General features: G+C 32.2%; 3 protein-coding genes and 1 long non-coding RNA gene across 6 annotated transcripts; 3 read left to right on the plus strand and 1 right to left on the minus strand.

Moving 5' to 3' along the window:
- Nucleotides 1-217: 217 nt before the first annotated feature.
- LOC123883028 (ethylene-responsive transcription factor RAP2-2-like) lies at nucleotides 218-3,055 on the plus strand. Its single transcript, XM_045931713.1, has 3 exons — nucleotides 218-678; nucleotides 1,803-2,713; nucleotides 2,792-3,055. The coding sequence occupies exons 1-2, from the start codon at nucleotides 393-395 to the stop codon at nucleotides 2,672-2,674; spliced, it is 1,158 nt and encodes a 385-aa protein (XP_045787669.1). The 5' UTR covers nucleotides 218-392; the 3' UTR covers nucleotides 2,675-2,713; nucleotides 2,792-3,055.
- A 5,580-nt stretch (nucleotides 3,056-8,635) lies between these two features.
- On the plus strand, nucleotides 8,636-16,796 carry LOC123887133 (GDSL esterase/lipase 5-like). 3 transcript variants are annotated; one of them, XR_006801360.1, is made up of 6 exons: nucleotides 8,667-8,989; nucleotides 10,770-10,891; nucleotides 13,659-13,889; nucleotides 14,333-14,588; nucleotides 15,219-15,540; nucleotides 16,025-16,796. XR_006801360.1 is itself a non-coding variant. In XM_045936423.1 (5 exons), the coding sequence occupies exons 1-5, from the start codon at nucleotides 8,722-8,724 to the stop codon at nucleotides 15,455-15,457; spliced, it is 1,116 nt and encodes a 371-aa protein (XP_045792379.1). In that variant the 5' UTR covers nucleotides 8,636-8,721; the 3' UTR covers nucleotides 15,458-15,600. The 3 variants fall into 3 exon arrangements, 1 of the variants encoding a protein (XP_045792379.1); XR_006801359.1 differs by having other exon boundaries at nucleotides 15,219-15,515; nucleotides 16,025-16,795; XM_045936423.1 differs by lacking the exon at nucleotides 16,025-16,796 and having other exon boundaries at nucleotides 8,636-8,989; nucleotides 15,219-15,600.
- An 866-nt stretch (nucleotides 16,797-17,662) lies between these two features.
- On the minus strand, nucleotides 17,663-19,707 carry LOC123884784 (54S ribosomal protein L51, mitochondrial-like). Its single transcript, XM_045933999.1, has 3 exons — nucleotides 19,395-19,707; nucleotides 18,219-18,325; nucleotides 17,663-18,135 (listed from the first exon to the last, which is right to left on the minus strand). Exons 1-3 carry the CDS (start codon nucleotides 19,472-19,474, stop codon nucleotides 17,939-17,941), a joined length of 384 nt encoding a protein of 127 aa, XP_045789955.1. The 5' UTR covers nucleotides 19,475-19,707; the 3' UTR covers nucleotides 17,663-17,938.
- A 4,455-nt stretch (nucleotides 19,708-24,162) lies between these two features.
- Nucleotides 24,163-25,606, plus strand: LOC123885135. Its single transcript, XR_006801084.1, has 3 exons — nucleotides 24,163-24,247; nucleotides 24,971-24,972; nucleotides 25,511-25,606. It is a non-coding gene; the product is annotated as an uncharacterized LOC123885135 (long non-coding RNA).
- Nucleotides 25,607-25,864: the final 258 nt, after the last annotated feature.

The raw sequence follows: 25,864 nt of genomic DNA on the forward strand, positions 1-25,864 counted from the left end.
CAAACATTAAATTGTGTGTTAGGCACGTGTGCTTCATGCTGCTGACCATGGCAGTACAGTAAACATCAAAGTTCACATGTTTTCTTTCCATGTCAAAATACAATTTCACCATTCACCATTTCACTTTTTCTCAATCACACTAAGGGCAAAATCGTAAACTCATCACCATTTTTTCACCCACCCCATTTCATAGCAATTTTTTTTTTCTCTGTGTATATATAAGACACAACTCTCACTTCATACAAAACACAAAAAAAAATCATTCAATCAATCAACAAAACAAAACCCAGTAAAAATTTCAATCCTTTTTAACAAAATCTTCAATTGGGTATAAGAAAGTTTCAATCTTTTTCTTGTTAAGATAAAGACAAAGATCTGACAAAAACAGAAAGATGTGTGGTGGTGCTATTATTTCCGACTTCATTCCAGCTGCGGCGGCGGTGGGTGGTTCCCGCCGTGTCACTGCTGATATCTTGTGGCCAAATTTGAGGAAAACTGGTTCCAAAAAATCATCTTTTTTGCTTGACGATGATTTTGAAGCTGGTTTCAGACAGTTTAAGGATGATTCTGATTTCGATGAAGACGAGGATGAAGATGACGATGAAGGGTTGTTGGTCGGTGTCAAAGGTTTTACCTTTGCTGCTTCTAACAACAAATCTTCAAGGAACTTCTCTCGTGGTAATTATTTCTAATTATAAATCTCTTTTTTTTTTTGTCTGAATTTATTTTATTTTAATTTTAATTATTATTACATGCGTTTGTTATTAATGATGTCCCACATTTTATATGGTTTTTAGTTCATTTAAAAATTATGTCTTTTTAATTTTTTGTTTCATTTTTTTAAAATTTTTTATTAAGAAGCTTTTTTTTTTTGTGAGATAAATTTGTATGATTTATGGTTTTTCTTGGTCATTATTTTTATTTATGTGATTTAATTTTATGGGGTTTGACCAGTTTGTACATGAAATTTTAATTATGGATACTTAGATCTTGACAATCTGTTGAAGATTTTTATTTTTATTTTTTTATATAATCTTTTTGACTTGGTGATTATGATCTTTTAATGGACTTTTCTAACTGGAACAAATTACACAAAATAGTAGTTGTAATTATGGAATGATTTTGCAGATCCAATTTAGAGTGATTGTAATTAATGGAATGATTTTATTATAGATCCAATTGAAGTTGATTTAAGTTGCTTGTTAATTAATTGTTAAAAATCATCATAAATAAGTAAATAAAGTTAAGACCTTGAATTTTTCTAGGGTTCTTGGTATTAATTTTGTTTTGTTTGCTGAAGACAATTGGAGTTTGTTTAAGTTGCTTGTTAATTGTTAAATCATCATAAACAACTTTGAGACCTTAAATTTTTCTATGGTGTTAATTTTTATTTTTTGTTTGGTAAAGTTGGATTTTGTTAATTATCATTTTGGCCTCATTTTTTTGCTGGTTGATAAAAAAAAAAGGAAAAATGTTTTACTGAATAGTTCATAACCATTCACCACATGTATGCAGTAATTCATTTCCACGTGATTTTCGAACTACTCCAATTTAACCTTTGTTTTTACTTTCCTAAGTGATAGATTTCATTCAATGAAGCTAGACCCTGTTTAATTGATTGGAACCCTTAAAAATTTGATGATCATAATATCGATTTTATCGTCTATTTCGGTAACTGTTCATAATCGGTCTAGATGCGGCATTTGTTACATTGAATGAATTTTGCTAGCTCTTCTGTTTCTGTTTTGGTTATTAATCCAATTGTTACACATTACTTATACTAATTTCGAATTGTTTTGAAGGCTCGGCTGGTGCAAAATCTGTGGCATCGAAATCAAATGAGCAAGCTGAAAAGGAATCGAAGAGAAAGAGGAAGAATCAGTATAGGGGTATCCGCCAACGTCCATGGGGAAAATGGGCAGCTGAGATCCGTGATCCAAGGAAAGGAGTCCGTGTTTGGCTCGGAACTTTCAACACTGCTGAAGAAGCTGCAAGAGCTTACGATGCTGAAGCTAGGAGAATCCGTGGCAAGAAAGCCAAGGTGAATTTCCCCGACGAGGCTCCAAATGCTTCCTCAAAACGTCTGAAGACAAATCCTGATAACCAGCTGTTGAACAAAAATCTGAACTCTTTCAAGCCGAAGGGAAACAACAAAATGTTCAATTTCAGCGAGAATATGGAGAACTTCTATTCTCCTATGGATCAGGTTGAACAGAAACCATTGGTTAACAACCAATATGGTGCTGCTGACATCGGAGCCTTCGCTGGAAACGGAGTTCACCTTGCACCTGCTGATGTTAATGCTTATTTCAGTTCTGAGCATTCAAGCAACTCGTTTGATTATTCTGATTTATGTTGGGGGGAACAAGGCCCGAAAACCCCTGAGATTTCCTCGGTGTTTTCTGCTCCTCTCGAAGCTGAACCTCAGATGAACATGCAGTCTAACAACTCTCAGGATATGCTACCTATGCAAGCTGAATCTGCAAAGACACTCTCTGAGGAGCTTGCAGATATCGAATCCCAGCTGAAGTTCTTCGAGAACTCATTCGATGATAACTGGAGTGATGCTTCACTTGCGTCTTTGCTCGGTGCTGATGTAACTCAGGATGCTGGAAACACAATGAACCTTTGGAGCTTTGATGACCTGCCTTCCATCGCAGGCGGAGTTTTCTGAACAACTTTCGCCTCACCGGTTATGTAAATAAAGCTACAAGTTAGTAACTTTCATTTTACATTCGGTTTGGTTAATTTTGTTTTTACAAGGTGGATAATTAAATTGTTTTGTTTTCAGGATTGTTGGTTTTATTTTTATATTGTTGATGGAATCAGAAACAAGAACAAGTTACCAGCTTTAATTAAGCGTGGAGTTTTATTCTCTTGTGGCAAAAATAAATTATTTATAGGTTTTTATTAGGTATCATTTGTCTTGTCAAAAACCTTTTTAAGGATTTTTATGTTTGATGTTTATAAGGATAAGGATGTTTATGGATTATATAATTGTAAACTTGCTTGGTTTTCATTATGACAATTTTATCATTATGATTTTTATGACAAATTTTTCTCCTTTTGTTTGGTGGGATGATTTCATATCACATGAATGATTTTGCTTTGTGGTGTGATTTTGAAAATGATTATCCTTAAATCATGAATAGATAATTCAGTTGAAATGTGTTCTTGAGATGTGAAGGCTCTTGCATGATATTTTTTTTTTCTTTTTGCTATATAGTTTCGCGCTTGTACACATGTTTATTAGATAGTGTTTGTGGTATGTGCGCATTTGTTTCGGTTTTAATTAGACCATTTTTGTTGTATTTGCACAGTTTGTGCGTCTATTTGGCTTGATTATGTAGTTTGACTGGGTTAAGTTCATGTCCTCAATTCCGGTATTTTATATTTTATTTTAATTTATATAGGGTGTTGCTGTGATTCTCCCATTTGCACCCATTTGCTTTAAAAATTAATAATAATTCAGTTGGAATTTAACTTGCATTGAAATAGTGTTTAGTAGTTTTTGAGTTCTTGATCATGTATGTATGAATGCCTATATATATAGAACGGTAGAGATTTCTTATAAACAATTTAACTATTATACATACTTATAATATAAGTGTTTTTAATCAAGTGGTTAAGAATAGGGTAGTATGGATGAAATTATAAGTTCGATCCTCATTGTAAACAAATATATATATATATATATATATATATATATATATATATATATATATATAAGTGTTTTTCATATAACTACTTTTAACTAAGTCAATTTTGTCACATGTAGTAGTTAATTTGCATACGTGGCACTTGGACATGTTGACACGTGTACTGTTCAAACGGTGTTAGTGACAAAACTAACGGAAATGACTAACTTGAAACTTAAAATAAACGTAAGGGACCAAATTGATACTTTTTGAACGTAAGGGACCAAATTGAAACCTAAAATAAACGTAAGGGACCAAATGTGTAGTTAAGTCTTTAGTTTACATAGAGTTTGGGTCTATTTGTTTAAGAATTTTTTTAAAAATGTTTTAGTTATGTAGCGTGTAGTGAGGTGTGCAAAATATCATTTGGTCTATTGATATAAATTATAATATCCGTTGAGGTGAGCGAATGTAAAGATCATTGAACCTTGATAGTTTGAGTCAGTCCGAAACAATTAGAGCGTCAAAATCACGATAACCTATAGCATTTTAGACAAAAATTACACTTCAAAATTCTTAAAAAAACAAAATCATCTTCATCAAAACATACACTAAAACAAGTTCTTATTTTTTAAAAAAAATTGAAGTGCATAGTCCTATTTGGCTGCACCTGTTTTCACCCTCTACTTAGGACTAACACAAAAGTTTACACCCGTATGAGCCTATGTGTACAAAAATAGCAAGAGATTTACATTTATCACCCTATTCTATTTCTCGCGTGTCCTATAAATTTATCAAAATACTCATGTTCGCTACTTAGGTAGCAGACACTCCCAAAAAGACCATACTTTTATAATGTCCGCAACTTAAGTAGTGATCGTTATTTTTCAAAAAATTCTCATTTTTATAACGTCCGTTACTTAAGTAGCGGAATGTTAAAATAAAAAGGCGAAGAGCCGCGAGTAACTGAAAGATGACAAAAATAAATCTCAAAATAGCATTAGCAATTGTTAATTAGACCATGACTTTAGACTTAAAAAAGATTGAGCTTTTATTGTGTTATTGACTCGTGGGATGTTGATGGGTCATGAAAGTGTCTCAAGATCACTGCATTGAATTAAGAGCGATCATATAATTGAGTTTCTTTTTTTTTACTAATCACATAATTGAATTAAACATCACATTCTAATGGCACCAACAAAATTCACATTCTAATTAAAATATTAAAGTCTTATGTATATGAGTACTTTCACTCATATATTTAAAATTGTTCAGCATTCAATTTTTCACCTGATGTAGAACTTCTACTAACTCATTTACATACTTTTGCGCCGCCGTTGGCACAAACACACATAAACGGAACACACCATATATCTGACCACCATTGTTAAGTGGACGTTGGATAATAGGAACCCGCCCTTTTTGGCAAACTATCAACTTTGATATCATAATTGAATTCTGAGAAGAGCTAAAGATCATCACATTGAGGCAAACAACAACAAAAGTGAATTAGACAACACATTTTAATTAACCCAAAATCTTATTGTATTTGGCATACGTATATTCTCACTTATATATTTTTATCATTTATTTTAATTTAGTTTAATTACAATTTTGATCTCTCTATTTTCAAGATTTAGCAAATTTGGTCCTCATGTTTTAAAATCTAAGAATTTTGGTCCTGTTAATATTTTATTAAAAATATAATAATTAGTTCGAATTTCTTGTGGTTAGTTAGTTAATCCTCTACTAGGTCTATATAAGAGCATCGCATATACTCATTTAGCTATCTTTTAATCAAATATTCACTATGAACTCAATGAGTCTTCAAGTTCTCTCTATTGTCAATATGTTTATGAATTATGACCCTTGGCTTGATGATTGAATTGCTAATCCCATTACTTTTGTTAGGTCCCTACAAAATTGATGATGTAATATATTTTAAATGACACAATCATGTGATAGAAAAATATCACTATCAATAAAATTGTTGAAAATTGTCTTAAAAACTTTTATTTAAAATATGTCATATTATCATATTTTAGATTTTATATTTATTAGAAGAACCATTTAAAAATGTTAAATTTTAAAATAGAAGAACTAATTTTACAAAATTATAAAATTTAGAGATCTAAACACATTTATTTTCACATTTAATATGAGATTTCTAAGTTATCCTTAACATCAACAAATGTGTAGATTTCTCAGAGTTCGTTTTTTAAGTTCTATGGATTCTCATCACCGTATAGAAGCCACCACTACTTATACTTATGCATGAAAGTTTTAGGTAAAAAAAAATGTGAAGTGTTATGGCTCCAACACTTAGGCACACACGTCCAAGTTTCGAAGTTTACGTCGATTATAGAGAGTGTGACACATAATAAGTAGTATTCATCTATATGGTGTTTATTTATCTTTATAAAAATATAATAAAATGAAAGAGACGGTATTTGGGATTGTAAATGATATTATACTACATCACTACTTTGCTTTGGATGAATCACCATCACCACCATGCAACATGCCAACATATATAGTATTATAGTAAAAATACTCTATTATGAATCCTTCAAAATAATTTTTGAAATTTTATAATATTAATTAGGTTTTCCTCTATGTCTTGATATGTTGACATATATTACTTCGTTTTTTACCAATAAACACACCCTAAAAAGTTAGTTTAACTATTAAAATTTTCATAAAATAGAATCTCATTTAATAATATATTAGTTCAGGAGATTCTTTTAAAGTGATATATATATATATATATATATATATATATATATATATATATATATATGCTCTATATCTGAAATTTATACATACAATTGTGAAATTTTAGATTAAAATTTAATTGAAGATGTTCAACCTACTAATATCAGTGTTGTTAGTCAGGCCTTACAAAAAATAATTAGAGTATTAAGTAGACAACAATTGTGTAGTGTAGGCAATTTTTTTTTTAATTCACTTAATACATAATTTTTTTTATAGACTATATGCTAAATCTAAAACTAGATCTAGGATTGCAGTAGAAGAAAATAACATAAAAATTGCTTCAGATTTTTCATAGCATGAAACAGCTACCACATTACACTTAAATAGTTAGGTTTTCTCTAGTAATAACTATGGGCCATGGGCCTTCTTTAGGGAAATGAAACTACTAAGACAGAAAACATAAAATAGAGCAGATTACTGACTCCACCCCCTAATGTTGGTAAAAGTCTTTAAGCCAGGTGGGCTTCTTGATCTCCAATTTAGACTTCTCAAAGCTGGCCCCTTTCAGTTTGCTAACAATTTTACTTGACCAAAAATAACAGTTTTTTTTGCCGTCCTACCATTTTTTCAAACATCATCCGCTACTTAAGTAGCGGATTAGCGGATGAGTACAAATATTAAATTTGAATCCGCTACTTATGCAGCGGATGTGTAAAAATAAAACGCACGAGAAACTCGTAGGATGGAAAAAGAAACTCTCAAAAAATAAATAGATTTTTAGCATTGTGTTCGCCAGAAAAAAATATTTCAATAATAATTTTTTTTGTAGGCTTTGTAGAAGAGGTAAAGAGAAATTTAGTGGTTTTGGTGGTTTGGCCAAATATGTTGTCCATGACCAAAAACCTCACCTAAAAAAATATTCATTTCAACATACCTTGTTTCAAAAATATATTTTGAGAATGAAAACTATGTTAGGTTAAAGATTGATTGTGGTGGTTTGTTGGGAGCGATAAGAAGAGGGAAATGAGAGATCGTAATTGGGAGGGATTTGGATCCTCTTCTGTCCATTCTCTCATGCTGTTATCATGCTTTGATCTCAGCCACTCATTCATTTCCTTTTTCTCTCAAATGATCCAAATTCAGTTGTAAGAGCGCGAAGAGTTGAAAATAATAAAAATAAAAAATAATAATTAAAAAGGTAATTGACTAATTTAACCAAACTAAACTAATACAGTTTGTTCTCTATTTTTGTTTTAATTTCGTAAAATATTAATGTAAAAATCAAACCAAACTAAACCACATTGTCATGGTAGGTAAATGAATGTGAAAGCAAACAGCCACCAATTAATAGGCGAATTGATCATCAGAGATATATATGTGGAATTTGGTCGGCCATTGTAAAACATTGCATACTCATGCTCCAAATTCAACCAATATGTCAATTTCATCCTAATGGACAAAATATTAGATATTGAAATCTAAAAGATACTCTCTCTATTTTAAAATATAAGTACTCCTTCGTTCTTTAATATAAGAAAATTTTTGTTTTAAAATTTATTGAATGATTGATGTATTTGGTCTAAAAAATGAACTAGATATATCAATCGTTCCATAAATTGATCTAAAATACAAAAGTTTTTTTATATAAGGATTAGATGGATTATCACTTTAATAAAATAGATATTTTAAAATAAATATCATTTAAATTTTTTGATGTACGAATTAATTAACTCTTACTAATTGTATCGTTTAATCATTATTATTATTATAATCACTTTTTTTTTGGTAAAATATTATAATCACATGTTAACATGACCCTTTAAAATATTATATTTCACTTTACATTTATGACAGTGACAAATATACCGTTAATGTAATTTAATAATGTTAGTCTAATAAAAGTGTCTTGGTTTTATGTAAAAAAAAAAGTGTCTTGATTTTCGACAATATCACAATAATATTTTTAATTGATTTATAAAAGCTTTAACCGACACTCAAATTAACCGAGATATTTAGCTTAAGTATTAATGAAATTTATTTAGGATAAATTGTTTGGAAGAACTCGAGTTTGATTTATGATAAAAACAATTTTTTTTATCATATTTTACTTACTTCGCAGCTAAACTCTAAAATACCGGAACTTTTTAGAATACCTAAAATATAGATGGTGTATTACACATGGTGATTATAATATATTAAATGAAGTAACATTTCAACCAATCAAACCGCGTTGACCAGTCAAAATATATAATACTACTAAAACATATGCTATTGTTCCTATTGTCTAGAACCCAAATCATTATATATATGGGTCAACAACTATGGTCTATATGGCCTATTTGAGATTGAAGCTATTATGTGAAGATATATGATGAAGTTCACCATAAGCTCTATTTTCTTCAATGTTTTTCTCATTATAACTCTTGTATTTCAAACTCATGCAAGCAAAATCAATTATAGAAGCAACAAGTACAAAGCCTTATTCATTTTTGGAGATTCTTTCTTAGATGCTGGCAATAACAATTACATAAACACCACAAGCCTTGATCAAGCAAATTTCTTGCCTTATGGAGAAACCTATTTCAAGTTCCCAACTGGTAGATTCTCGGATGGTCGTTTGATATCTGATTTTATTGGTAAGATGTGCATATTTTATATAGTATACTTATAAAATTCAATTTCCTTGATCTAACTAATTTTCATATTTCTTTTATCTTTCACCGTCCTAAGTTAGAGTAGGGGTGCTCGCAGTGCGTTTTGGTTCGGTTTTGACCATAAAAGTCATCCTAACCGCGAGATAAAAATGCATGCGGTTCGGTTTGGTTCGGTTGGTTTTTAAAAGTCATCCAAACCAAACCAAACCAATGCGGTTAGGATTGATTCGGTTTATGCGGTTTATCACGATATAAAAAATATGACAATATTTCCAACTTGTTACAAAATAAACATAGGAAATTTTAATTTATTTTATTGTTTACATGATACAATATGCATATACATAAATTGCATATACATAATAATTTATTTTTAATACCAACAGTATGGTTTTGGATCGCGTGAAATGATATGTTTTGACGACCTACTGTTTTATGGACTCAATTTGGGTCGATTGATAATATTTGATAGAGTTAAGTTAAGTATTGTGGTTTGGTTTGGTTTTCTAAAATGAAAATCGCAAACCAAACCGTGCGATTTAGAAGAAAAATTATTCATGCGGTTAAAACTAAATGCGGTTTTTTGCGATTTTAGTTTGGATTGGTTCGGTTTGCGATTTTACTTTTGGATTGGTTCGGATACGATCACCCCTAAGTTAGAGTAGTAGTAACATTAAACTACATTTGGACTAGTCCTGTGAGATTAGCTCAATTGACAGTACATTGTATTATATATGGAGGGGATCGGGTTCGAACCTCAGTCATCTCACTTACCCACTTTAAAAGTGAAACTTTTAGCCACTAGACTACTTGATAAAAAAAAAACTACATTTGACTAAGAATTATTAATTTAATTCCTATGTCCCAAAATAACTTAATTAGATGACCAATTCAAATATATTAAGAATAGATCATAAAGTGAAATATATTATTGATACAGATAATATAAATTAGAAAAATAAAATTGAGAAAAGTAATAATAATTTTTTTGTATTAAAACTTGAAAGAGATCAATCATTTTGAGACTTAACTTTACAAATAAGTTAATTATTTTGTGACTGTTTGAGTAATTACTAAGAATCTCATATTAGTATTTTCTTTTGGGACATTTTTAGTCCTTATTAGGATTAATTATGACCAACACTCCAAATTCTTGAAATCAAACTAGTATTTTTCATTTCATAGAAACCACTAAATAGTTGTTCTCGCCACCACTATAACTCAATTTGTAAGAATATTGCAATATATATGGGTTAGAGTTCTAAATCAAGAATTTTCATTTATTCATCTTAATGGAGAAATTGTGCTCGATAAACTACTTGACAAGAAAAGAAGAAAAAACAAATAGCTAAGTCTCAGTATTTCTGCTGGAACCGATAATTTTGTTTGTTGTCGGTAGTTAGAATCACATATGTTAAGCGCAGCATGATTTGGTGGGACTTCTGCAACCTTAGAAGGTGGATAGTCGTTCTGCACTATGATGCTAGGTTTGAACTTTCCTTTTGTTAAAAGGGTTGGAGTATCCATTATACTCTCTTTAATAAAATTATTTTGTTTATAAAAAAAATAAAAAAAAATAAAAATTAAATGTAGAGAAGTAAAAAATTTTAGACTCAAACGCGCGCCTCAACACATCAAATTTCTCTGCAGCGCTATCATCCGAGTTTTACTTACCAGACTAATTGTGGGAAACAATTTAATTTACTCTTAAATAAGATTCTCTAGTGATGTATTTTGTGTTAATTATTTTTTTGTTTTGTAGCTGAATACGCAAATATTCCACTAGTTCCACCATTTCTACAACCTGGCTATAACCAATACTACAATGGAGTGAATTTTGCATCTGGTGGAGCAGGTGCACTTGTTGAAACTTTCCAAGGGTCGGTATGTCTATTTCATTCACAATAAAATATGGCACTTTCAGTTTCAAATACAAGATTTTTGGAGAGATTTAATTTGTATATATTATTAATAGTGTCAAAAAAATTTAAGCATGAAACCAATTAAATTATTTATAATGTCACTCTTAAAAATTAATTTTTAAAATATCTTCACAAATATTTATTCGAGATGATTTAATAATACACGTATAAAAAAGTCGTGTACGGTTGTATGAAGTATATAGTGTGATTAGTTAGTAGTTAATCAATTGTACTATCTAGCTAAGCCACTAGGTTTGATCTAGTGGTGAGGAGTTTGAGTAGTACGTTATAGGTCATGGGTTTGATCTAGTGGTGAGGAGTTTGAGTAGTACGTTATAGGTCATGGGTTCGATCCCCAGTTCATCGTAAAAAAAATAAAAAAAGTTATACTACCTAGCTAGCTAGCTATGATTAATTAGCCTAACTGAGGATGGAGTGCTTTACTTTAGTAGATTAATAATGCGATGCTTCTTTATTTATGTCGACAAATTTATCGAGTGTTGTCGTATGATGATTTGTCAATGATCAAGTAAATAACTAATTCAATAAGTATTAATATTAATTCAAACAACAAACCAATTAAACATCGTCGTTTTTGTCTTTCAATTGATATTCTTTCATCACTTTTGCAAACAACAAACCAATTGAACATTGTCATTTTTGTCTTTCAATTGTTATTCTTTACAAACAAACAAAAAAAAGTTAAGTAATATAGTGACGAGACTCGCCAAGATAAAAGTAGTAAGGCAAGAAAAGAATAAATATTTCGTACAAGCGGTACTCAACCCATCAACATCAGCAATGTATGTATGTGTGTGTATATATATAGTACTCCCCCAAGATATATAAAAGCCAAAAAAATAAGCCGCAAGGCAAAAGAAAAATAAGAGGCACCCACTCCCATTATCTAGAAATGGATTTCCTAAAGTTGAGTTTCCCATACTATTGAGAAAAAGAGGTTTATTTGAGGAAGAGAGAGAAAACAAAGTTTTTAAAAAATAAATAAAAAAGAATGACTTTATCGCATTTACACATGCAGTGGATCTTGGTCCCCATTATCTAACTATACAATCTAGAGGAAAAATTCAACTTCATTCATACAAATGACCTAGACAACTGTCTGTCAAAGCATAACAATGTCCCCCTTGTGTGCTCTTAGAATTGAGAGTTGAGTCTAACTCAACCTTATAAAATTGGCTTATAAGGTAAGGATTGTCATCACTTATAAACACATATTTAGGTCATCTTGTAACCGATGTGGGACTTCTTAACAAACCTCCTCACGCCCAACACTATTGGGCTTGGTGTGTTGATATAAACGGTGGGTGGTCCGATAACGGAAACCTGATAACAGGTGGCCCAATAAAATAGTTGAGAGACTTTGATACCATCTTAGAATTAAGAGTTGAGTCTAACTCAACCCTACAAAATCGGCTCGTAAAATGAAGATTGTCGTCATGAAATGGAAGAGTCGGAAGAGAGTTGCAGCTCCGGTGGAGGCGGGTCTTGGGGTTTGACGGGGTATGAAACGGGTTGGATTGGAACGGGTTGGAAGGGAGGGTTTGATTCAGATGATGAAAAGGATCTGTTGTGAGAGAAGAAGGAAGGTGAGAGGGAAGAGTGGAAATGGGATGGGTGGTTAGATATACTACCATGGCATCAATAAAGCTTCTCTCCCATTTCCACTCTTCCCTCTCACATTCATTCTTCTCTCACAACTATTTAGATCGAATATTGGTGCATTTATGAATGTTGTATTGCAAACAAAGCCCGGTGCCTTAAAGAAGACTTCTTAACACGCGCCTTCTTCTTAGACTTGAAAACCCCAAAAAGCCAACAAACAACGCCCCAATAGAATTTGGCATGACCTTCACCAAACCCAATTATAAACCTCCAACCAAATTTTCCAGGCAAACAGACATAACAAAAAGAGACGGTCCTCCGATTCAATAGCCTTTGGACAAAATGGACACGTGAGACTATGATCTCCATCGAAATTACACCTCTTTTTGCCAAATTAACTCTAGTCATAAGACGACAAAGCAAGACTTATCAAGAAAAAACAACCACTTTTGACGGAGTCCAACTCTCCCAAACACCCTCCACCACCCGACGATGTACTTGACTCAAGGTTGAAGAAGATGAGCCAAACCTTTGGCATAAGTATATGTAATTAACTTTAACCGAATACAAACCTCCACTATCTAGCCGGTACACCCAAGCATCTTCGTCAGCTGCAAAAGTTTATAGAGCCAAAGCACCCAATAACCATCTCCCACCCTCCCATATCTCCCAAATCAATTTGCTTTATTTTTTTTTATTTTCCCTATTTATATGAGATGACACGGTGAAAACCAACAACTAAAATAATGTACGAAGTTTCTATCGGCAAGAAGGGTTTTCTCCTTCCAACCAAAATTTCTTCATATGCAAAAGTCGTGGATCGAACCCCTTTTATTCATCTCAACTAAGAGGATTCAATTTTGTTTCAAGTAGTGTAGTGGTTAGAACTTCATTCCTTAAATTGAATAAGCATAAAATTCCGATTTCGAACCCCGATCTCTATATATTTCTACCAACTGAGTTATGTTCAATGAAACTAGGGTCAATTTAATTCCCAACAATTAAGTGAATTTGTATTGATGCACTATCAAAGTAGGAATGATCAATATTTTATTGAATTGCCTTCAAGCAAAATGATGGATTTGTCATGTCATGCAAATTTTCAGGGAATTCCTTTCAAAACACAAGCAAGAAACTTCAAGAAAGTAACAGCTTGGTTGAGGCACAAGTTAGGCAGTTCTGATTCCAAAACATTGTTATCAAATGCTGTCTACATGTTTAGCATTGGATCTAATGATTATCTTAGTCCAATCTTGACAAATTCTAATGTTCTAAAGTACTATTCTCATTCAGAATATGTTAGCATGGTTGTTGGTAACTTCACTTCCACTATCAAGGTACAAATGTTCGTATTTACATACATTTTTTAGATTTTTATCACTAATTCAATTTTTATTAATAGAATAATAATACTATACATACAATTTATAGTGTTACACAAATTGAAATTCTTTTGGGTAAATTACACTTTTGACACTCTAACTTTTACAAACTTGCAATTTTGGCCTCTTAATTTTTAAAATAGCAATTTTGACCCCTAACCTTAGCCCATTTTGCAAAAGGTTGACCCCCACTAATTTTGACCAAATCAACACACACGTGGACGGTGAATCACATGCCACGTCAGCATTTATGGGCCAAAAGTGCTAATATTAAAATTATAAGACTAAAATAACAAGTTTGTAAAAATTAAAGGGTCAAAAGTGCAATTTAACCAATTCTTTTTATTTTGGTCAAGTGCATGCATGGTTCTGATTTATAATATGGTTTTAATTTTCAGGAAATACATAAAAGTGGGGCTAGAAAATTTGCAATCTTGAACTTACCACCATTAGGTTGTCTTCCAGGAACTAGAATAATTCAATCACAAGGGAAAGTTAGCTGCTTAAAAGAGCTTTCATCACTTACAAGTATACATAATCAAGCTCTTTATGTGGCTCTCTTAGAATTGGAGAAACAATTAAGGGACTTCAAATTTACTCTCTATGATTTGAACTCTGATATCACTCAAATGATCAACGATCCCTTAAAATATGGTACACTCTCTGCCTCTCATTTTAAAAGTATTTGTTCGTCGTAAATGTGTTGATTCAAAATTGAATTAAACTCGAATCATTTACAAGGTATCAGGTTCAAACTCGATGGAAAAATGTGACCGAAAAAGATGTTCAACCAAATTCTTCAATAGCGATTAGTCATCGACAAATATTGGTGGATATATTAACCACCCACAATATATAGAATATAGTTCCCAAAAACATGCTGCTCTTAGTTATTGATATCTTAGTAGCATATAACTCCTACTATAATGAAGATGCTTTTTATCATAGAAAAAGTTTCAAGGAAATTTTTAGAGACTGAAAATGAAATTTGATATATTTAGAGGGACTAAAAACATGTTTAACTCTATAAATAAATATGCTTGACGTCATTAATATGTTAATTATCTAGAATATAGTTCAGTTTGTAGGAACATCGCATTATATATGCAGGGGGCGGGATTCAAATCCGAAATTTTCCACTTATTCATCTCAATAGATGAATTTCTAGCCACTAAGACTACTTAATTTTTTTTTACTATCTAGAAGATAACATGAGACGGATGTAGTAAGTCTATAGTATTTGCAGATTAATATCTGAAAATTATGGTTATTGATATGACACAGGTTTGAAGGAAGGAAAATCAGCATGTTGTGGGAGTGGGTCATTTAGAGGAAAATATAGTTGTGGTGGAAAAAGAGGAGAGAAACACTTTGAATTATGTCACAAACCAAATGAACATTTATTTTGGGATTCTTACCATCTTACAGAAAATGCTTATAAACAATTGGCAGCTCGAATGTGGGATCATACTGGAAATTCTCACACTATTGGGAATTATATTATCAGTGATTTCTTCCAATAAACTCAGAAATGTTTCAGAAGCTAGAGAAGCAGCTAATGGGATTCTAATAATCAATCAAGTAATGAAATACCCTTCAATTTATGGTATTCATTCATGGAAACTATCAATTTATTATGTAGAAGCTTTGTCTCTGTGCACAGAAAGAAAAAAAAAGTCTTGCACCATGTAAGAGTGTATTTTTCACCATTTGATCAATAAGTTCGATCATATCTCATTTGATCTTGATAAGATTTATTGATCCAATGATAGAAACTATTTTGAATATAATGAAAGACTCATAAAATTGATCTATATCTTATATAAGAGTTTAATGATGGTCACACTATCAAGGTAAATCGATCTATTTTGAATACAATGTGTATGTTCAAATCTATATCTTATGTAAGAGTTTAATGATGGTCATATCAAGGTAAATTGATCTATTTTGAATATAATGTGTATGTTCAAATTGACAGTGAATTTGACAGAATTTCAACATGCAACCTTAATTTTGACAAAAACTGCAATCAACATGCACTAAATTCATCTTACATTGTTAAATTTACATTTAATTATTTTTTTGGAAAGGCTTCAAAGAAGCAAGTATAACACGTAGTGGAAGTGGCCCTTACAGAGGAGAAAGCAGGTGTGGAGCAGTGGAGGGAAGGAACAAAGGGATAAAAGAATGAGTTATGTGAGTGACAATGTGAGTGAACATGTTTTCTTTGACTCTCATCATCCTACAGACTACAGACAAAGCTTATCAATATTTCACCAAATGGATATGGAATGGAAATGTCACATGGCCTTGCAAGTTGCAATCTAAAACACCTATTGTAAATTATCAATGAGGTTGATGGTTCTCACTACACACTTCTCTGCTAATCTAAATTTCTTGATATATGTTATAAAAAAGAAAGTAATTTGCTAAATATTAATTATGATATCTAGTTAATATTAGCTAATCTCTGCATGAAAGTGAAGTGGCCAGCAATGTGACCACCCGATCCATCTGAATGCAGATCATTCCAAGCGTGTTACTTACTTATTTATGACCTCGACAAATAATATGATGAAAAGAATAGGCCTAGAACAAACAAGTACAAAATCACAATAATGGCAGATGCAAACACTAATTGCAATAGCAATCCACATAAGATACACATCATTCTCAGAACTAAGACAAAGTGTGCGAACTAACATTATAGCCAGTTTTGGTTCTTTCTTGTGTGCAATGTTGCTTATCATTCTCAGAACAGTAAGTTGCTATTCTGCTAAGCCTAACAAAAGGGAACAACACTAAGCCACTAAGTTTGGTCTAGTGGCGAGGGGTTTGAGTAGTATGCATGATGTCTTAGGTTTAAACCTCAACACTAAGCCACTAGGTTTGGTCTAGTAGCGAGAGGTTTGAGTAGTATGCATGAGAATATTCTCATTTGTTTTTTGTATATTTCGTTTCTGATGCATGAGAATAAATTGTTTCTACTATCAAAGAGAGAATGGAGGAAACTTTGCTCAAGTCCTGTATAAGAAGTGAACCAAAACTGTTTATGTGATAAGAAAAATAACAACTTCTAGATGCCGCCATAGTCTTGCAAATAGGCACTCAATGATTATTTCACTTATCTACCAACACAATTGAGCTTCATCAGTTGCAGTGAAGACATTAAAGCAGACATTGGGCAAAACCCAAGAGGGGTTTGGAACAAAGAAGGATTTGGAACAATGTTTCTACTATAATACACTTTTAGACAAAATCAACAAGCCTTTCAAATAGGGTAGGCCATGGCCAAGTGGCTAACTTCTATCCTTAATTTAATACATTGTGGTTTGTTTTTAATCTGGTATTGTCCACACATTGTATAGAATTTAAAGGACGAAAGACAGCCTGCTGTGGAAGTGGAGCAGATAGATCTTCTGGGTGTGGAAGAGGATTTACAGGAAGAGAAAATTTTGAGGTAAGCAGTAACCCTGCTGAATGTGTGTAGTTTGATGGAGCTCATACAACTGAGATAGCAAATTGCCAATTAGCAGAGCTACAGCAGAAACAGCCACCAACTATTGCAGGGCCTTGTAATTAAGTACTACAATAATGTTATCAATGTTGTTACGATTAATTAGAGTTTCTACCTTTTTTTTATTAATGCAGATTCTATTATTTAGTAACCATGAACAATTTTTCTTTAGCTGCTAAAGTATAAGATGGTTATTTCACAATATAAAAGATTTATGAAACCAAAAGAATTTCAAAACTCTGATGAATCTGATAGATTTATTACAAACTAACAATATATAACAGTGTAAACAAACACGGTTTCTTAGCCCCAATCAGGTGATAGTTAATCAACCAGGCGCTTAAAGACTATGCTATAACGTTTAACTGACGGAACCAACAAAGAAAAAAACTTCTTAACTATTGAAATTCTAGCAATTGCACCAGACAACATGCAAACTTTTGCTAGCCAGAGAAAAGGATTGACTTAGCACTACTAGAGTAATTTCTCACAAAACCTGGTTTTGTTCATCCTGATATTTCAAAGCAGTTGTCCATGTACCTTGCACACTAGGGTGTTTGGTTACATGTCTCGTCCTCAGCTTAATTACTTTCCTTCCCAGTGAATTCCTTAGCCTGGTTGCATGCAGAAGTATCTCTTCAGGATCCATATTCTTCACACACACCACTCGGTCGTTATGGTTCTCTGTTTTCCACAAGAGTATCATCAATTACAATTATGATATAAATTCTTAGCGAGAAAGTTACAAGTGAGCCCAAGAATCTTACTGTATAAAGCCTTTAGATGTGGATGCTGACCACGAATCATTTCAGTGTCTACCTCTAACTGAGGATTCGCCTCCTTAAATGCTGGCAAATGGGATTCCATAAATGCCCTATCAAATATTTAAAACTAAAGTAAGAATCCCTTGTTCAAAGCAGGAGAGAATATGAAAATGATTATTCATAATTTCATAGTATATTGTTCCAAGCCTTAGGTAAAATGCAAAGACAAGCAGAAGGAACATTGCGGTTATAAAAACATAGATTAATTTTAAGCCTTATCTCAAACTTGATTGTTAAAAGGTTGTGATTTGGTTTGACATGAGTTCACAGCCAACGAGGCAGAACCAAAAAAGCCTAAGATGTCACTAAAAGTAAAAACGATAACTTGATAAACACTAATTTGACATAAACAAGGAAAAACGAATGTGTGCCTCAAAATTCAATCAAGGCATGTTCATTTTTCCATGTTTATGTCAAATTGGTGATGCCGATCATGTTACATACTATGAAGTACGGACACATACATGACACAGACACTAACACATCGACACCGATGATAATTTGAAAAAGAATATGATATAATTCAATGTAATCATATGTGTCAATGTCATGTCTGACGCGTGTCTGACACTGATACAAACCTAAACCTAATCTAAGGAGTGTTTGTGCTTCATAGGTTACAGGACACTAAGTGCAGTAAAAAAAAATGAATGCGCGCCTCAAAATTAAACGCATATTTTTGTCACATCGATCATATTACTGATAACAAAATGAAGAAACTAAAAATTTTACTGAATTCAAAGTTCAAAAACAAAAAATTAAGCCTGAATTTTCAAACAAAAAATATATATATATATAATCTAATAGTAATAAGTGACTAACAAAACCTATACCAAAAACAACATAGTCTAATTGAAACAATCATTCTATTAAATGAAAACCAATCATGTAACACTCTAATCAACCTCAACCGTTAAGTGCAAGAAAACCAAAAATTGGGCAAAATCAATTTAACTTGTATATGAACCTGATTTTAGGTTGTGACATAAACAACTATAAATCCAATACCCAAATAAAAACGAAGCTAAAAACAAAAACTTTTAGGTTTTCAAAAGCATAAATCGATGAATGTGATATGAAAAATTGAAACATGTAAAGGGATTGTATATGTATATATACCTAATGCCTTTGCTACTTCCACCCCAATCGCTGTAGCTAACAACGAGTTTCTTAAGTTGCCAAACTCCTCGCAATGCCATCTGATGAACGGCGGTTGTGGGACGGCTGACGGTGATCAGAGACGGTGGCTCTGTGAGCTGTGTGGTTTTAGGGTTACAAAGTAAAGTTTCGGTATTTTAATTTTGAGAAATTCTCAATTTCAATTTTAGGGGTTTAATGAAATGAAATGAAGTGTTTTCATCCGTTCGATTTGAATGATTTAAAGGGATGGATGGGTCGAGATAGCGGTTAGGGAGAGGATGTGGTGGAGAAGACCACAGAGAGATATGGCAAACCGAGAATTTTGTTTTTTATTTTACCTTAAATGCAATTTTTTTTTTTTTAATCTCTCAAATATTTTTAGTTTTCCAAAAATATCTCTCTAATATTTTTAAATTGTTCATTTCTTTTAAAAATCAGTTTTTTATCCCTATTTTAAAAGTCAACGTTTTTTAAGTTCATCTTTTATTTTATTGATTGATTGATGATATAGTGCTGCAATTGTGGACGTGATAAGAATAATTAGAAATCTTTTTTTTTATGTTATGTTCTTGTATTCATTTCATTTAAAATTGAAAAGAAAACTAATAAAAACTAAAACATTTAAAATAAATACTAACAATAAAGTTAAAACAAAAATAAAACTAAATCATTTAAAATTATAAAAGATAATCAGGTTTTACAAACCCTAAATCAAATTCTGGATTTGCCATCATCATTTGTTATTCAGATTCGGCAAACATATTGATGTTTTCTAAGATGATTTATCAAATAAAAAATGAGAAGTTTCAAATCTGTGTTTGTCGAATCATCTCCCCACCATCTCCTTACCATGGTGAAGAAGATGATGATGGTGAAGAGATAATTCAGCAAACACATATCTGAAACTTCTCATTTTTTATTTTTTATTTTTAATTTTACAAATTTTTTATGGAAACTCTATCTCTTCTTTTCCGGATCTATTTTGTCTATCTTTCGTGTTTGGATAAGTGATGACTATGGCCTATCTTTTGTTGATAGGTTGCAGTAAATTTCTTATAAAAAGAATGTAGTATTATTTATTAACTACATCTTAGTTTTATTAACTATATAGTTTTATTATAGATATCGGTTCATTCCACCGGTTTAACCCGGTTTAATCTGATTTATCATGCAGTTCGATCAGTGACTCAGTGGTTCAACCAATGAACCAGTGACCCTGTACCTTTACTAGTTCGATAACCGGTCCAGTTTTTAAAACACCGTAACAAACAACAAAGTTTTCTCTACTTCACATGATGAAAATGTTACAGCAATTTATTTCTTTGAACACTAAGAGATGACGTGAAACCAAAGTTGATTAAAAGATAAGATATGAAACCAAACATATACAAATACTCTTTTAGACATAGGGACAAAGATTCTGTGCAGTAAAAAAATACCAAAATTATATGTAGTAAAATATTTCAGTCATTAATTTGAGATCAAACCGTTGATTCACAACATTAGCTGGAGTCCACCGCTTAGGGGCACCCTGAAGATCAATGTGGATGCTCACCTAAGCAGTGATGGCCATTGGTCAACAGGGCTGGTTCTGAGACGGTCAGATGAAAGCGCCGTTGGAGCTGCAACTAGGGTTCATAAAGGGGTAGCGGATGTAGTAACAGGAGAGGCGATGGTTTTGAATGACGCTATGGATTGGGTCGAAAAGCTTGGAGAAGACAAGGTAATATTTGAACTGGACTCTCAAATCGTAGTGAAGGCTATGAAAGAGAAAGCGAAGGTTCGACGGGGATGGGGTGGTGTGATTCGACGATGCAAGCTCTTCCTCGATGATAAACCTCAAGCTAACATCGTTTGGGTTCCTAGGGCTGCAAACAAAGTTGCTCATGAGTTAGCAAAATGGGCCGAACACGAGCCCAATAGAAAATGGTTAAATATTACACCCCCTTGTATTTGGTCTCTTATACAAAAAGATAAGAGCCTTATTGCTTCTTCTTAGTTTGCTAATAAAATTTTTCCTTAAAAAAAAAAACCGTTGATTTTGTATTACATTTTTATAAAATAAGTGCTAAATAATATCTATCATTAATTCAAGGCTTAATTAGTTAAATGGTCTCTTAAAGACATTTTAGGTTTCATATTGATCCCTTAAAGAAAAAAAGTTCATTTTGGTCCCTTAAAGATATTTCCGTTTGCCACTATAGTCCTTTTTCGTTAATTTTAACCCCTAAATTATAAGGTAGAACAACATTATAGGTGCTCCACCATAGACTTCAATAATTTTTTAATATTAACCATTTGATTTCCTTATCAAAAGAACAACCATTGGATCTTAAAAGATCTATTGTATCTAATAATGTACTACCAACACTTAGTTTTATTTTCTTTTCTTCATCTCCTTCATTCCAAAGGACAAGGAACTTATGAACAAAAACAAAAGTTGCTACCTTTAGCACAAAAGATGCAAATAATTGGTTGTTATGCCCAATCTGAACATGGCCATGGATCTAATGTTCAAGGGTTAGAAGAACAATCTATGGCTGCTGATACTGCTGTTGTTGTTACTGCTTCTGTCGAAGAACAATAAAAAGCTAGACAATATCAGTTGGGTGTTCTTGAACAGGCAAAAAACAAAAATACCATTGCTTTTCTTGGAACTGGATCTGGCAAAACCCTCATTGTTGTTCTTCTCATCAACACCTTGGTTGTGATTTAAGGATTTCGATTTTCAATTTGGGGATCTGGGTTTTTTTTTTGGGGTTTGTTTGATGGAGATTGATGAAATTTGTGATGAAGATGAAGAACAAGAGAGAGAATAAGATGAAGAACAAGAGAAATATTTGCTTGATGATGGTTCACTATTAGATTCAGTAGACATGCAAATCATACCGTTACATTTTTAACAAAAAGATCAAACGGTTCAGATTAAAACAAATTAACGGAAAGGACTAAAGTGGCAAACGAAAATATCTTTAAGGGACCAAAACAGACCTTTTTTTTCTTTAAGGGACCAATGTGAAACCTAAAATATCTTTAAGGGACCATTTAACTAATTAAGTCTTAATTCAAAATTGGACGACTCAACTCCACTACAATAGCACGCAATTTAAGCATGGAATCTAAATCTAAACATACTATGCTGTGGTTGTGGGGAAAGGAGGGTCACTCAAAATACATGTCACATGGCGTACACATTTGTTGTTCATATAAATGGAGTATGCATATTAATTCATTCGGTTCTATATATAAGAAACATTTTATTTTTTAAATTTATTGTAAAATGAATATATTTAGACTATATTATTATCTAGAAACGGGAGTACTTCAAGTAAGAGCAATGTCTTATAATGAGAGATGAGAGGAGAATTTAATAACCCTTAGATTAGATTTACGGTTGAGATTGTTAATTAATTAAAAAAACTCCTGTACACTGTTTTCTTCTTTCACATACCCACGTTTCTGTTTTGTGAATCACTTCTCTCTTCTTCTTCTTTTCTTTTTTCTTTTTTCTTTTCTTTTTTTAAAACTGTGAACAACTTCTCTGCTTTTCATAAAGGCCATCTTTTAGTGTTTTTTGTCTTCCTAATTAAGCAATTTTCTCTTTGATCTTTGAGATTGGTCCTAGAAGAATGGGTTTCAAACCCAACTTTGCTTTTAGGGGTCACAGAGTAAATCTAATTTTCTTTCGGTACCCATCAAACCAAAGAAGGAACAAAGATATATAGAAACAGTCGAACAAATTGGGGAATGATTGTTTTTTGTATTATTTAGTTGCATACATAATGTATGAGAAAATGCCCCAAGTATTAAATACATCTTTTGGTTGTCTAGTTGGATTTGCTTTATATCACATTACTACTAATTACTCATTTATAGAGTATTAACAATTTTGAGTGAGTCTAATTATTTGATTATCTATTATTTTGTCAAATCCATTGGTAGCTTCTTCAAGCTCTTCATATGTGAAGCAACGCAAATTGGATTCAATTTCAACAAAAGTGCCACTTTTGCTAGCACTTCTAAGCTTCTTCTTGTACTGAAAAATGAAGGAGATGCAGACACATATTGCTACAATAAATGCAACATTAAGAATAGCAGAGCCACTCAAAAGCACAGAACCAACCAAAACCAAAGTTTGTCTGTTATTATTCTTGTTCACAATTATTGGAATTGTAGGAACAAGGGAAGTATTATCTTTTCTCACTTTCAAAAAGGCCTTAGAACCAAGTGTTACATCAAATCTCCCATTTGAGAGTGGTAACTTCTTCTTCCAACAACTATTACCTTCCCTGAAAATAGCCACAGAACACAAACAATCTTCCATACAAGCTTTCTTACATTGTTCTTCAGTAAAAGGCTTTTGGAGCACAGAATCTGTCAAAGGTCAATCAATGTTAATCAAAGTCTCAAATTCATAGAGATCATTTATGTTTTTACTTAGTTCGTCCTCTTCACATCCTTGTATGAAATCTGCCTTGCAGCTGCCATATGGATCATCAGGATCAATCAGTGAGTAACTACCTTTTGGACATTGACATTTTGGTCTCTTATCATCTCCCAAAGTGCAGAAGCTATTGTATCCACAAACACCACTACCTTCTTTAGCAATATAATTACATATATTACTAGGTTCAGACCACACTGTGGTCCAACCTTCACTCTCAGTTGAACTCTTTGGATGTTTGTAAAGTATGAACACTCCATCAAAATTAAGAGTTAGTTGTTGGAGGAAAATTCAGCTTTGGGACAAATTGAACACAATTATGCAGCAAGCTGAGAGCTTCAAGGAAGTGTTTGTTGAGCTTTGGAGAAACCTTAACCAAACCCAATTGGTGAGTTTTGCCATGACAGCTTGGAGTATATGGCAAAAACGCAACCTATAGTTATGGGAAAACAAGACGAAATCGCAGGATAAGGTTATAGCGCGCACAAGGGACCTATTTAGGGACCTCTCGATGAACAATGACCATGAACGTGTCTTTCTTTTTTCATTACCTCCATTAAAATGATAATGAAAACAAATGTTATATTGTCAATAACTTAGCAAAAGTCAACAACCAAATAAGAAAAATATTTTTATATGGCATAAGATATGCCAAGCAAAAAAAAAGTACAAAAGCGGCTAAATCAAAACAGAGCAAAGAAAGACTCCAAAAATTTAGACAACACCTATCACTTGATACAAAATTCATGATACAAAGGAAACCCCTACACAAGTCTTGGATGATAAGCTCCTAACCATGTTACATCCATACCTCTTGCATAATGAGCAAATAGCACCTGACACAACTAAAAAATCAAACCCCCCCATAAAAAGATTGAGACTATGCGGCTTTGCTGATATAACAGTAAACTTGAGACGTGACATCTTTCAATTGTCTTTGTTTAATTCCTCCATCTTTCTTTTGTGTCATTCTTCCAAACCTAATAACCATATATATCAAATAAAGAAATATATTAAAACTGGAATTAAAATGAACAGAAGAAGATAAGAAAAGGTAAATACAAATTGAAAATATACATTTTAGAGGATGTTTCTTACCAAAATTAGGGAGATGTTTTTTGGGGACAATTACGGCTATCATGAGTTACGTATTGGTTACATGTGTTACAATGTCTTGGTCTTTTTTGTTGTTGTTCAATAGCCTTCTCTTTTCCACCTTTGTATAAATGATATACAACAACAATAATTAATTGAATAAAGAGAAAAAGTAAAAATAGACAAAAAAAGAAGAAGTGTGGTAGGGATTGATTTATTTATTCTTGAATTTTCAAGGATCTTAACATTCAGGAATTGTTCTTTCTTTTCACAAATGTCTTTCAACCTGTAATATGCATAACATAAACAACACCATTCAAAAGAACCAAAAATGACATTCAGGAACACAAAATCATGAGCCAGGAAAAAGCACGGGATTACCTCATACGATTGGAGAAGATGATTACAAAGAGAGAGGCAAAAAAACAGTATAGAGAGAAGGGTTTGGGTGATGGCGGCACTGATATTACGGAAAACTTTTGCGGCAAAACAGAAACGGAAAACTTTTGCGGCAAAACAGAAACGTGGGTACGTGAAAGAAGAAAACAGTGTACAGGAGTTTTTTTAATTAATTAACAATCTCAACCGTAAATCTAATCTAAGGGTTATTAAATTCTTCTCTCATCTCTCATTATAAGACATTGCTCTCACTTGAAGTACTCCCATCTAAAAACATCACTTCTACGATGAATCTAAAAAGTTAACTTTTTCTTATATATAGGATCAGAAAGAGTATTTTTTTTATATGGGGAGTACAGTACACATATTTGACTAATTGTAAATATAAAACCCGTATATTAATAGCTTAGTCAAATAATAAAACCATAAATATGAACAGCCAAATGAATAAATATGAGACGCATGTAGGTAGGTTCTTATCATACCACAATCACATAGTTTTATAGCCTTT

Source organism: Trifolium pratense, linkage group LG5, assembly GCF_020283565.1.
Source record: "Trifolium pratense cultivar HEN17-A07 linkage group LG5, ARS_RC_1.1, whole genome shotgun sequence".
Lineage (NCBI taxonomy): Eukaryota > Viridiplantae > Streptophyta > Magnoliopsida > Fabales > Fabaceae > Trifolium > Trifolium pratense.